Below are 13,725 nucleotides of genomic sequence, written 5' to 3'. Positions count from 1 at the left end.
AAAGTAACTCTGTCTGTCTGTCTGTTACTCAATCACGCCTTAACTACTGAACCAATTTACATGAAATTTGGTATAGACATATTTTGATACCCGAGAAAGGACATAGGATAGGTATTATCCCGGAAATCCCACGGGAACGGGAACTATGCGGGTTTTTCTTTGACTGCGCGGACGTTGCCGCGGGTGGAATTCTAGTTATAAATAATATCTCAAAATTGCAAGAAAATAATGCAATATATCTAATTGCAATGACTTATCAAGGAAAGCACGAGCGTATTTACGACGTGTATTGTGTTGCTGATAAGGGACCTCGATCTGTACTGATAACGGCTAACGAGATAACTCAAGTATACCTTTATACTTGGGCCTTTGAAGAACGGGAAGTCGAGTTTGTGCATTGCGATTGTGATGTTAAAACGGTTTGGTTATAATGCCGATTTTATATTTGAAGGCTTTTATTTTGGAATATTATTATTTGTGAAAAAAAATTGAAATGAAACATAATTCGATTAAATTGCTGGTTCTAATATTTTCAAGACGATTTGCATGATGCTTTTGGCCTTTCACGAAATCTTATGACATTACTACCATAAATCCTACCTTCATATTGTTTGTAGTTAGCAAATGACTTAGTAACTCAGACTGTCTCATAATCCGCACTATCCTATCACTCATTATCTTAAACCGTCTATAACAAAGACAAACACACACACACCACCCATTTCAAGTGTAAATCTTTTATAACATACATACAAATACACACACACCCTTAACACCTACTAACCAAACTCAATTAAACGTCACTTCGCACATAGTCACCAACCTTGAACCGCTGCACATCTTCCATAGTGGCAGTCTTTCCATCCGACACGCAAGAGTGGAAGAACGAAGGCGCCACGGACACGCCGAGCGCTTCTGACGTCATGCCCGTACCTGAAATCCGTGTGCGGGTTAGATATTGGGCTATATCCTTACAAACATTATACACACAAAATATTGGGCTATATGTATCTCTCCTTGGTAATATTATAAACGCGAAATTGGATGGATGGTTGTTACTCTTTCAGGCAAAGACAGCTGATCGAACCAGGGAGTTACCATGGTGTATTATAGCAGTATTTTTATTTAGTTTGTAATAAAATTATACGCTCTACGTATTATTACGATACTATTTTAAGTCTATCGACCCACTCATCATGAACCCATAACGTGTCAATAATCAATATAAAGTTTAAAGTTCACGCCAAAGTTTAATTATTCATTGCCTTCGACGAGCGAGGGCGATAGAAATGCCATGGATGATAGAGATGCTCCAATCATGACTTGCAAATTATTAATATTAAAAATGCCATTGAAATGCAATCTAAACAATAAAATGCATAACTGTAAGCTTTTAAATGGTGAAAGTTCAATTTTATTTCAACAACACGATCAATCCCGAGCAATTAACATTTAAAACTAAATACTAAATGGTCTTGTCAACTTTTATATTGTAATAAAATTCAGGGAGCAATACAATTTTATTGATGCAAAAAATAACCATCTCTGATAGTAGGTAATGATGTTATAATAAACCGGCAATTAGTCAGTAATGGTTGTGGAAAGTGAATTAAATCGAACACAAGGCTATTAGCACGGTTGAATCGGTAAAATTTATGTACATTGTATACGTGTTGTGAATAAATAGCGAATAATTAGTAACACAATATTTATGTCGATTTAATTTGTGATAATAAATCAATTCAATTCCTTGTAACCTTTTTTTTAAAATGTTATTATAATTTTACGGTTACTTCTAAATTCGTCAATGTTTGTACATTTCAGAAAATCAAGAATAATTTCAGCAGAACAATAATGTCTGATAAATAGGTATGTAACATAGATAGCATACCTACTAATATAAAAAAATAAATTTCACTTGCCTATGAAAAATGTACAAATACCCCCATCGTTTTGTTTTTAAACTTTTTAGTAAAAATAAGACGTCAATATTGAGATAATAACATATGCATTACATATACCCATAATGGATTCACAAATAAAGGATGCACGTCCCCCTGTCGCTAAAGGGGACTGATTGAACATTATGTAATGCAATGCAATGAACAAATATAAATATGCACGTGGCTACAATATAAAGGTTGGATAAATATCTTATATTAATAATCTGTTACCAACAAAAGGTACCCAGTCTTATGTAGAACAACTAACAAGACATAGATGAACCAACAAACAAGTATTAAATACCCCATAATACATCTACGCAAACTTTCCAAACAAATGAACATCCAACCAGCGTATAAAAGAAACGGAAGCGCCCACAGCAACGGGAACCACCATAATAAGTCACAATTCACACTCAATTGAACAGGCATAGATAAAAACGCTAATGGAATATGACAACGGATGGCAGTGAACAATACACGTAACTATACGTTACGTATCGTTGCGTATGCGTGACAAGGTAAAAAAATGCCCCATTTAAAACACAATAGTGAATAACTTAAATTCAATAACGTGGAAGGAAATTTGCAAATTGCCCGGGAGTACTTCCTAGCGCGTGTTGAAAATAATTTGTAGGAAAAGAGCAGACATAAGACACTTCGTGTATAAAAAATACATTAGTTTCGAATTTATTTTCTAACAGCTTCCAAGCCAAGTGCTCATACCGACAAACAAAAAATACCTTTCAAAAAGACATGATTTGAAAGTGTAATAAAGATTTGCATATTATGTTCACACATAATGACAGAACTGAACAGATTTAGAATTAATAGACCATCCCAGCCGGGAAACGAACGTTCGTTTCCTTCTTCCTTATCGTTTCACTGATTGGCCGGTTCTTTTTCATTCACAAATCACATTTGTCTTCTCTAATTTTCCAATAAAAGACAAACGCCTGACGACTTATCGACTACTTATATTTATACCGCTCGCTCGTAACAGAATAATAACTATCAACGCATCTAATGAAAATGCACTTAAAGCGGCATTTAAAGCAGGCGCCAACGCAACAGTAGAACAAATAGCAACAATTATAAAGGTCATTAATAATGCGTCATAGACAAACGATTTTGTCCAGCGCGAGCGTAGACACGATATAACGTAAACACAATAATAGCGGCAATCGGCATTCTTCAATAGCCGGAATGTTATAGATGAGCTGATAAAAATATTATATTTGGCACCCGAATAGTTCAGCGCTTGACCCAGAAAATCTATGAACATCCGGTTAATGTCGTTCACGAAAATACTCTATAAAAATGAGTGGATATAATTCACTGTGATATTTATACATAGCTGAATTTTATAATGATGAATTCGGCACGACTATCGTGTAAACTTATCAATTGAGATTTTGATACAAACACAGACATAATTACTATTTATTATAAGATTTTCATTTAGTTTTAATTTCACGCTAAAAATCTAGCATGACGATACTTAAGAAACAAAGCAAAAAATTTACTTTCGACCATTAATCAGTATTGGACTAGCCTATATAGGATAGAACTTAGATACTTGCAGAAGGAATACCAACATTTTTTCCGCTGACATCCAGTCAAGCAGAATTAAAAGCATGCTTCAAACGAGCTCCAATTAACACGAATCAACATAAAATAATGTAAACAAACAAGAAACGCGTTACAAAATCCATGTAACATTATGTAAAATTCGACTTCCCAAACTTCAGAAGATTACACGCTCGATCTTATAAGTGGGTCAATCACATCATCGAGTGTCGTATGTAAACGGACGACCGACAGAAACAGGGCTGCCAATACTATCTTATGAGATGATAATACATGATATAAGATGTAAGGAAATTGGACTGAGAGCATCGTTTCCTTAGGAAGTATAGTTTGTTTATGTACTATGTAGAAGAAATCAGGTCAGGTCAGAACACCAATTGAAAATTATTGTGAAACTGAACTGAAAGTATGTACACTACAGAAAGCATAAATAATAATAATTAAGAACTATAAATATCTTGCAATTGAATTTCAGACTTCATGTATAACTATAGTAGTAGTAGGATATTATGAACGATAGAATGTAGGAAATGAATTCATACGAATCGATGTAAAAAATAATGTGATGAATATTATGTTTTAGGGTTCTAGATTTAGAAATTTGAAATGTTCGAGATAATTTCTAATCCACTACCATTTACTCCTTAATTTTCTGTTTACATGAGCCTCGCACAAAAATGCCCATCATCAACACTTAACTCATCAACCCCGAGTCCCACTTAGAAATTACGGGCCAGATGGAATGATCGCGAGCGCTTAGCGTTGCATCATTACATCGACGCCCACGCCGACGCTCGTAATTGGCGAAATTACACTAATTATTTTCGGTTTCATTGTTCCCATTTTTTTACTGAGAACCGTGAGCGTAAGGTCATACGCTTGAACGCTCACTCTCGAGGGAATTAAGATAATACAAGAAAAATTATACAATTATTGTCTTAGACCTTATACGTAGTGTCGTATATGATTAATACTAAATCATAGTTGTCCTGGAGACATAAAAATTTCAGCGACTTAGATTAATCGTGTCATACAAATCGTGTCAACCAAAAAATATTATAGCTACTCTCGTTATGCATATAAATAATAGCACCCAATAATTTTTACGGCTAGATTTATTATTATTTGGAACTTCTTATTTTATCCCATTTCCGTTCACATAATTTTAGAAATTTAAAGTTCCATTACTTAAAAATAATTGAGGTCGATCAAACTCCTGTAGGATTCTGGATGAAATTTTTATACATGTAGGTAAAACAAAACTAAAAAAAAATATATCAAACCTGCTTTATCAGCGTTGGAGGCCATCACTCGAAATGTGCCAAAGAGAAGCACAAGGAGCCTCTGCGTGCATACCGGTAACGACAGCAATAATCTGTTGACAAGCACATATTTTTTACCTTCAAATTTTCCTCTAATCTATCCTTTCCTATCCTTTACTTATTTCAGACGTAAAATGCTCTACAAAACTCATTTATGCCTCATTTATAAGTTTTGTTGACGATAATACAGAAAGAAATACTTCAATTGAAATACCGACACAAAAGTTATTATTCTGATGCATTTGTAAAAAATATAACTGCTATATTATGTAAGCTTTTGTAATCTATCGTACCTACCTACAATTTAATAATAATAGAACTTGACTAAAAGTTCGTTAAACCGCTAATACCAACTTAAATGTCATAGACACGATCTTTTGTGAATCCTCTAAATGTGAGAGAAAAGCACGATGTACAGAAATATAAATCGAAGACAATTGCAGATAATATTCATCGCAAATCATTTTCTAAATAGAAAAAAAAAACAAAGATGTATAGACACGAGATATGATAAACGATTCAGATGTGCTTAAAATATTGAATAATAAATAAAAAGCTTTCGTAAAACTTTTTCCAGTGATTATTAAAATTATTATAAGAGATAAAATAAATGTCGTACATTAAATATAATATGTTATCTTCATTTTTAATGATACTCCATAATTGTATCGATAAAATAAAAATAATTTTAAAATGGAACAAGTTATATAACTCGTATGCCCTTTCCCCAAGTGAAAGCTCTGTAGCGTTACAACTTTCAATATTATTTATGTTTATTTATCCGAGTATTGTTCGAAACGGTAGTACCTAGGTCCTTCTTAAACGGTGGCATAAATATTAAATTTCTAATAGGTTTGCCTCGCAAAAGAAGCGTAAGGAAATAAACGCCTTAAAATTTACAAATGACAAATCGTGGAATGTAATAGGTACGTGTGAAATAAATAGGGAGCTGAAGAATATTTATGTGTATTTATTATCCAATATATTATTGTAAAAACAATTGTTTAAGAATGTAAAATCTCTTTATTTAACTTCTTGTTATAAATTGTTCCTTTTCCTAGAACATTTTTTAAAACTACCTTCAATTTAGCTAGCAATCATAACATCGTAGCTGATAAGATTTTTCCCATTACTTTAATCACGGAACAGGCAACATCTCATTACTTTTTGTTCCCGGGAGAAAAGAGCGGCAAAGCTATAACAGGAATGGCGCTCCGCTTTTTTCATCATACATGAGAAATAATAGGTCCTCATTTATTTTATGAGGAAAGAATTATGTTTAGAAAAAGATTTTCTTATAACGTGCTAGTAAAGATTTTAACCTAAACTTCAGTACCCCTAGCACGAATATTTGTAGGTTTCGTATCGTAAACGTTTCGAGTTGTCGATACGAAAACGGACTAAAACGAAAGTCAGAAGCACGAAGCACTTTCGAACCAGTATCGAGAGCTCGATACGATAACGTTGGTGACGTCATACTAACGTAAGCAAGGATGGGAAAAATGGAACGAATGATCTTAACATTGAGTGAATGTTTCGTTCAGAAACTGGATAAGTATTTAGTTAATTAAAATTTTTGTGATTTTAGGGCATTTAAAAATTTAATACTGTTCAATTTATGACGCAATACGAAGAAACTGCAGAAAAAAATAATATTCAGTTAGATAAATGGCATAATAATTTAACTGAGTACTAAAACATTGTTTGATTTGACTGTATTCCTAAACGAACGACGGACGCTCAAAGCTCATTCAAGGCCAACTTTGTTTTGAAGTGAACTTGTGTCTTGTGTTGTGATTTAAATTGTTAAAAGTTTGGAACTATTTTATTGTTCTACAATGAGAACCAGCCACCCGCAGTACACCATTATGGTAGAATTTATGGAAAAGTAAGTGTATTACATTTAAGATTTTATTGTCATAAGCATATTTGTGTTGATTTTAATAGTGTTTCAATGGGATTTTTGGAATATATTTTTGTAAAGTTTAAAAGAGCTAAAGTTTATTTGTATACTCAAGTTAAAGTATTACGCTAGTCATGTGAAATTTGTAAAAACAAAATTGAAAAAGAAAGGTAACACAATATATTATTACTATAAATATTAGAGCACACGGTCCTTTAACTCACGTTAAATTTATTTTAGGCATGGAGACTTATCCAAACCCAGTGGGGGTCCTCGTGGTAGACATTATGTGCAGCAAAAATGGAAGGAGTTAATTGATATGCTCAATAGTGATGGCACTGGGGATTCTCGAACAGAGGAAAAGTGGCGGAAGGTAAGCCTATTATATCCTAATTACGCACATTTAAGGAAATACACATACTTCACACAATTTGAAATACATGCATGCATAATTATTATATTGGTGCTGACATCCTGCTCTTGTTCATGTTTGTTAAGGTTTGGAGTGACTTTAAAAACAATGTAAAAAAAAAGTGGGCGAAAATAAATAGGTCTGCTCAGGGTACAGGTTAACAGACCTTGACAGACCTTGAAAACAGAGTTTTAAATTTAATTGGAGTGCAGGCTGCTACTGGGATGCCTATACAAGAAGCTGGATTTGTACAGGTGTGATATTTTTGCTTGGTAATGTAGTATATCTTTTTTTTTCATAGCAATCGTTGTAATCTCAGGGAAATATAATAAACTGATAATAATTAATGATTTTCGAATTATCTGAATATTAAATTCCATATTGGGACAGAATATGAACAAAAGTTTAACTTGTCTGCAACTTACCTACCTAACCTTGTAAAAAAGGGTCACCACTTAAGTTTTTTGTTAGTATTGTGATTTGTGACACTTGAAATTCTTGTGTGGACTGGCTGGGGTTTGAGTGCCACATAATGCATTGCAATAATTATGATCTTTGTTTACAATGTCTTAACTTTGTTTATTAATGAATACTCTAAAGTAGTATTTTGTTTTATAAAAAAATACAATAGGTACCTATACTAAACAGTAAAGGTGGCCTTTACTCACAAATTTTAAGTAAGCACTAATACTTTTTTATTTTTTATAGGTTGTTGGTGGAGAGGATGTTAGCTTGTCAGGTGTACAAGTACCTGCTACAGAAACTGTAGATGAATTGACTGTGGATTATGCTGCTTATGAATATACACCAATTCCTGAAGGTTGGACTTACTTATATACCTTATAACTCTTTTGTTTGTCATAACTACTAGTAACAACAAAACATTTAAAAATAAGATCTTCAAATACTTAAAGTAAAAAAAAAAAGTTCCTGATAACTAAAGCTAGCAGAATAGTATTTACGTTGATTGTTGAATCTCAACTTTTCCAGATGAATGGAATACTGCAGGAACAAGCAGTCAACCCACAGTCGCTCCACCTCTTCCTCCTCCTACTCCGCCAACAGCACTTACACCACCACCAGGTCCAGTGCAAACCCAGTGGCAACCGCCGAAAAAAAAGAAGAAGCCTGAAGATTTAGCTATAAAAGTATTTAAGGAGTGTGAGAGGAATGCTAGGGAGTATGAAAAGGAGCGTGACCGAATTGCACAAGAATTAGAACGAGAGAGGATTCGTCAGCGTGATGTAGAGCTTCAGTTGCAAGCTCAGTGGTTAGATTTTATGAGAGAGGCGTTAAAGGTTGTAAATAAATATTTAGAGAAAAGAAGTGAATAGTGTCTGATTTTTCATTTTATTTGTATTAAGGGTTGTTAACACTATTCACTTCAATTTCTTAAAAAGAAAACATTTTGTATTTGTTAGAATTAAATTTATTTTGCTTAATCTATATAAGGGTTGTTAACAGACTATATACCTATACACTATTCACTTCAATTTCTTAAAAAGAAAACATTTTGTATTTGTTATAATTAAATTTATTTTGCTTAATCTATACTATTTATAAAAGTAATATCTTAAAGGTACTTAATTCTATTTTGTAAATAACGAACATTATATTTGTTTCAAACATATTAAACTATATTTTTATTCTCCAATGCTACCTTTATTATAGACTTCAACATGCTAACACAAAAACCGAAATCAATTATTTACATTATGAAGCTGATTAATCTTATCTACTAACATGTTTCTTATGGCTCTACCGCGAATCAATTCATCTGAAGAACCACTTTCGCGAAAAGGTTCTTCTAGAGAAGAAAATGTTGAAACGCCTAATCCAGAAGAATATATTATATCGTCTTCAGGATCAGGCAACATAAAATCTAATGCTAGGTTGTGTAGAACGCTACATGCCATTATGATCGAAGCACACCTCTCAGGGGTGTAATGTAATGTGCGGTCCTTACTAAGGCATCTCCACCTATTTTTGAGTCTTCCAAAAGTATTTTCGATCACAACTCTGGCCTTCCCATGGATGGTAGTATATTTTGCCTGTGGAGTGCCTTCAGCAGCATCTGTGATTGGTGTCATCAACCAAGGCCTCTGTGGATATCCAGAATCCCCTGAAAAAATATTTTTTGCATATTGAATTATATAATCTTACAACAGATAATAACCTTATCACTTAATTATCTATGTCTTTATTTATAATTGGAACAACCTACATGTAAAAAAATAGTTACCTAAAAACCACACTTGTTCATTATTCCGGTGTAAGTCTTGGATGTACCTATTGGCTTGACTGTTTTCCCAAATAAAAGCGTCATGGGTGGCACCTCCATACTTGGCATTAATATTTAAAATTCTGCATTCACTGTCACATATCTACAATTTAAAAAATTATATGCAAATGTAATAGTAAATTTAAAAGATAACTTGTTGTTTATTTATTAAAATATAGTGTTAAAAAAATCACTCACCTTGTTTCTCTTTGTTCATTTCTACTTTCAACAATCAATCGCGCTGCAAGATAATAGTAAAATGCACTACGTCGTGGGGTGCTTCTTGATAATCTAAACATTTTCTAACAAAATATATCACCACAATCACTAAAGTTATAATTTTATTCTTAAAATAAACTCCGACGAAAGTTTTCTCACTGACAAATTTAAAGTGAAAAAACATTCGTGAAACTCGTAAGCCAGCCGTCGACACTTACGATACTATCCGTCATTTTATGCCTTCGTGCTAGCTATCTTCATACAATCGGCTAAGTTACGTTTCGTATTCGATACGATGACGATTCGAAACTTTACATGTTTTTGTTCGTGCTCTGAAAATTAGTTCAATATACGCACACCAGAGGCGCTGTTCAAGTTCCCATACAAAATGCTTTCGTTGACGATACGAATACTTTTTCGATAGTGATTCGTGCTAGGGGCACAGTTCATTCGCTTAAGTAATACGAAACATTTTGTATACCTAATCATAATCAAAACAGGTGAATAATTTGATATTATGTATTACTGCGACATTGATTGTATTCTGGGATTACGTTTCAACTAATTACTAATTGTAATTACTAACGTTTCTATAAACATTGAATTAGTTCCGCCATTAAATAAAAAGCTCTAGGTTCAAGGTTATAAAGTTAGCCAACGATTTATTGCATCGCGTCTACCAAATTTATAATCACAATAATTATACTGCGAAGTTAATCATAGGATTTCTATAACTAGCCTGAAAGTGAAAATACTAATGACCTTCTAAACTTGTAAATTAAATTGCACAGATTAATTATAAAACAAGCCAATATAAGATGAGAATTTGAACAGTATATTCACAGATTAAGTTACTTCGTAAATGGTCAACACAAACAGCAACAGTAGTGTAAAATATCCGCATATGTAAACATTGCATGCAAAATAACACATTGTAAACAACTCCACAACAATGTTCATCTCTTTTTCCCGAACCTTATATCTTAATGACCCAATTAACCAGGAAAATGTTACACATAATACGAGCGGGGTGAACGACCTGCTTTGTTACCGTAAACCTACATAAATCACGATTTATACGCGAGTGTGAATAGGCAGGGAATTCAATAATTGCCATCGAACGAAATGTTGACTGTCATTTCGATATTCATATTTATTTCGAAATTATTGTAGGTGTGAATTTATCACATAATATAATTTTATTTAATATTTATACAGTACTCCAAAAGTGATAATGCGCATAGAAATCTGCGGTAACTGTCATATTATATTCCCGGAGCGTCCGAAGACGATATGTATATAGAGTGGTTAAATGCATTTTCTTCATGCATAATTTAGTAAAATTTTTTTAGTCAACTGAAACACATTTTGGAAATACGACAATTAGCGAAGATTTGCATGCGCATTATTAATTTTAGAGTACTGTACCCCTAGCACGAATATTTGTAGGTTTCGTATCGTAAACGTTTCGAGTTGTCGATACGAAAACGGACTAAAACGAAAGTCAGAAGCACGAAGCACTTTCGAACCAGTATCGAGAGCTCGATACGATAACGTTGGTGACGTCATACTAACGTAAGCAAGGATGGGAAAAATGGAACGAATGATCTTAACATTGAGTGAATGTTTCGTTCAGAAACTGGATAAGTATTTAGTTAATTAAAATTTTTGTGATTTTAGGGCATTTAAAAATTTAATACTGTTCAATTTATGACGCAATACGAAGAAACTGCAGAAAAAAATAATATTCAGTTAGATAAATGGCATAATAATTTAACTGAGTACTAAAACATTGTTTGATTTGACTGTATTCCTAAACGAACGACGGACGCTCAAAGCTCATTCAAGGCCAACTTTGTTTTGAAGTGAACTTGTGTCTTGTGTTGTGATTTAAATTGTTAAAAGTTTGGAACTATTTTATTGTTCTACAATGAGAACCAGCCACCCGCAGTACACCATTATGGTAGAATTTATGGAAAAGTAAGTGTATTACATTTAAGATTTTATTGTCATAAGCATATTTGTGTTGATTTTAATAGTGTTTCAATGGGATTTTTGGAATATATTTTTGTAAAGTTTAAAAGAGCTAAAGTTTATTTGTATACTCAAGTTAAAGTATTACGCTAGTCATGTGAAATTTGTAAAAACAAAATTGAAAAAGAAAGGTAACACAATATATTATTACTATAAATATTAGAGCACACGGTCCTTTAACTCACGTTAAATTTATTTTAGGCATGGAGACTTATCCAAACCCAGTGGGGGTCCTCGTGGTAGACATTATGTGCAGCAAAAATGGAAGGAGTTAATTGATATGCTCAATAGTGATGGCACTGGGGATTCTCGAACAGAGGAAAAGTGGCGGAAGGTAAGCCTATTATATCCTAATTACGCACATTTAAGGAAATACACATACTTCACACAATTTGAAATACATGCATGCATAATTATTATATTGGTGCTGACATCCTGCTCTTGTTCATGTTTGTTAAGGTTTGGAGTGACTTTAAAAACAATGTAAAAAAAAAGTGGGCGAAAATAAATAGGTCTGCTCAGGGTACAGGTGGTGGGCCAGCGATTCAGCTGACATTAACAGACCTTGAAAACAGAGTTTTAAATTTAATTGGAGTGCAGGCTGCTACTGGGATGCCTATACAAGAAGCTGGATTTGTACAGGTGTGATATTTTTGCTTGGTAATGTAGTATATCTTTTTTTTTTTTCATAGCAATCGTTGTAATCTCAGGGAAATATAATAAACTGATAATAATTAATGATTTTCGAATTATCTGAATATTAAATTCCATATTGGGACAGAATATGAACAAAAGTTTAACTTGTCTGCAACTTACCTACCTAACCTTGTAAAAAAGGGTCACCACTTAAGTTTTTTGTTAGTATTGTGATTTGTGACACTTGAAATTCTTGTGTGGACTGGCTGGGGTTTGAGTGCCACATAATGCATTGCAATAATTATGATCTTTGTTTACAATGTCTTAACTTTGTTTATTAATGAATACTCTAAAGTAGTATTTTGTTTTATAAAAAAATACAATAGGTACCTATACTAAACAGTAAAGGTGGCCTTTACTCACAAATTTTAAGTAAGCACTAATACTTTTTTATTTTTTATAGGTTGTTGGTGGAGAGGATGTTAGCTTGTCAGGTGTACAAGTACCTGCTACAGAAACTGTAGATGAATTGACTGTGGATTATGCTGCTTATGAATATACACCAATTCCTGAAGGTTGGACTTACTTATATACCTTATAACTCTTTTGTTTGTCATAACTACTAGTAACAACAAAACATTTAAAAATAAGATCTTCAAATACTTAAAGTAAAAAAAAAAAGTTCCTGATAACTAAAGCTAGCAGAATAGTATTTACGTTGATTGTTGAATCTCAACTTTTCCAGATGAATGGAATACTGCAGGAACAAGCAGTCAACCCACAGTCGCTCCACCTCTTCCTCCTCCTACTCCGCCAACAGCACTTACACCACCACCAGGTCCAGTGCAAACCCAGTGGCAACCGCCGAAAAAAAAGAAGAAGCCTGAAGATTTAGTTATAAAAGTATTTAAGGAGTGTGAGAGGAATGCTAGGGAGTATGAAAAGGAGCGTGACCGAATTGCACAAGAATTAGAACGAGAGAGGATTCGTCAGCGTGATGTAGAGCTTCAGTTGCAAGCTCAGTGGTTAGATTTTATGAGAGAGGCGTTAAAGGTTGTAAATAAATATTTAGAGAAAAGAAGTGAATAGTGTCTGATTTTTCATTTTATTTGTATTAAGGGTTGTTAACACTATTCACTTCATTTTCTTAAAAAGAAAACATTTTGTATTTGTTAGAATTAAATTTATTTTGCTTAATCTATATAAGGGTTGTTAACAGACTATATACCTATACACTATTCACTTCAATTTCTTAAAAAGAAAACATTTTGTATTTGTTAGAATTAAATTTATTTTGCTTAATCTATATAAGGGTTGTTAACAGACTATATACCTATACACTATTCACTTCAATTTCTTAAAAAGAAAACATTTTGTATTTGTTA

At 33.0% G+C, this 13,725-nt stretch overlaps 2 protein-coding genes across 9 annotated transcripts in view; one reads left to right on the top strand and one right to left on the bottom strand.

The window, feature by feature from the left end:
* LOC123701076 overlaps positions 1 to 13,725 on the bottom strand; it is a 36,708-nt gene that overhangs the window by 14,432 nt on the left and 8,551 nt on the right. For all 5 annotated transcript variants that reach the window (XR_006752672.1, XM_045648492.1, XM_045648494.1 and 2 more), the window contains exons 4-5: positions 4,817 to 4,908; positions 824 to 933 (exon numbers count right to left, since the gene is read on the bottom strand). Coding sequence is in view for 4 of the 5 variants with exons in the window: in XM_045648492.1 (XP_045504448.1) it covers positions 824 to 933; positions 4,817 to 4,908 (202 nt within the window). In the remaining variant the exon portion in view is untranslated. The remainder of the gene's footprint in view (positions 1 to 823; positions 934 to 4,816; positions 4,909 to 13,725) is intronic.
* On the top strand, positions 6,194 to 13,472 carry LOC123701078 (nuclear transcription factor Y subunit beta-like). 4 transcript variants are annotated; one of them, XM_045648498.1, is made up of 6 exons: positions 6,194 to 6,743; positions 6,999 to 7,131; positions 7,257 to 7,326; positions 12,234 to 12,346; positions 12,804 to 12,915; positions 13,086 to 13,472. In XM_045648498.1, exons 1-6 carry the CDS (start codon positions 6,694 to 6,696, stop codon positions 13,427 to 13,429), a joined length of 822 nt encoding a protein of 273 aa, XP_045504454.1. In that variant the 5' UTR covers positions 6,194 to 6,693; the 3' UTR covers positions 13,430 to 13,472. The 4 variants fall into 4 exon arrangements, with proteins under 4 accessions (XP_045504454.1, XP_045504455.1, XP_045504453.1 ...); XM_045648497.1 differs by lacking the exons at positions 6,194 to 6,743; positions 6,999 to 7,131; positions 7,257 to 7,326 and adding exons at positions 11,101 to 11,650; positions 11,906 to 12,038 and having other exon boundaries at positions 12,164 to 12,346; XM_045648499.1 differs by lacking the exons at positions 7,257 to 7,326; positions 12,234 to 12,346; positions 12,804 to 12,915; positions 13,086 to 13,472 and adding exons at positions 7,879 to 7,990; positions 8,161 to 8,861.

This window comes from Colias croceus, chromosome 20 (assembly GCF_905220415.1).
Source record: "Colias croceus chromosome 20, ilColCroc2.1".
In the NCBI taxonomy this organism is placed as follows: Eukaryota; Metazoa; Arthropoda; class Insecta; order Lepidoptera; family Pieridae; genus Colias; species Colias croceus.
Note: the sequence above shows the minus strand (reverse complement) of the source record. Positions and strands in the feature narration are given on the sequence as shown.

Coding starts and splice junctions, on each gene's coding strand:
- LOC123701078 (XM_045648498.1), top strand. CDS start 6,694: ATGAGAACCAGCCACCCGCAGTACACCATTATGGTAGAATTTATGGAA. Junction 7,132..7,256: donor CAGAGGAAAAGTGGCGGAAG/GTAAGCCTATTA, acceptor ATGTTTGTTAAG/GTTTGGAGTGACTTTAAAAA. Junction 7,327..12,233: donor TAGGTCTGCTCAGGGTACAG/GTTAACAGACCT, acceptor CTCAGGGTACAG/GTGGTGGGCCAGCGATTCAG.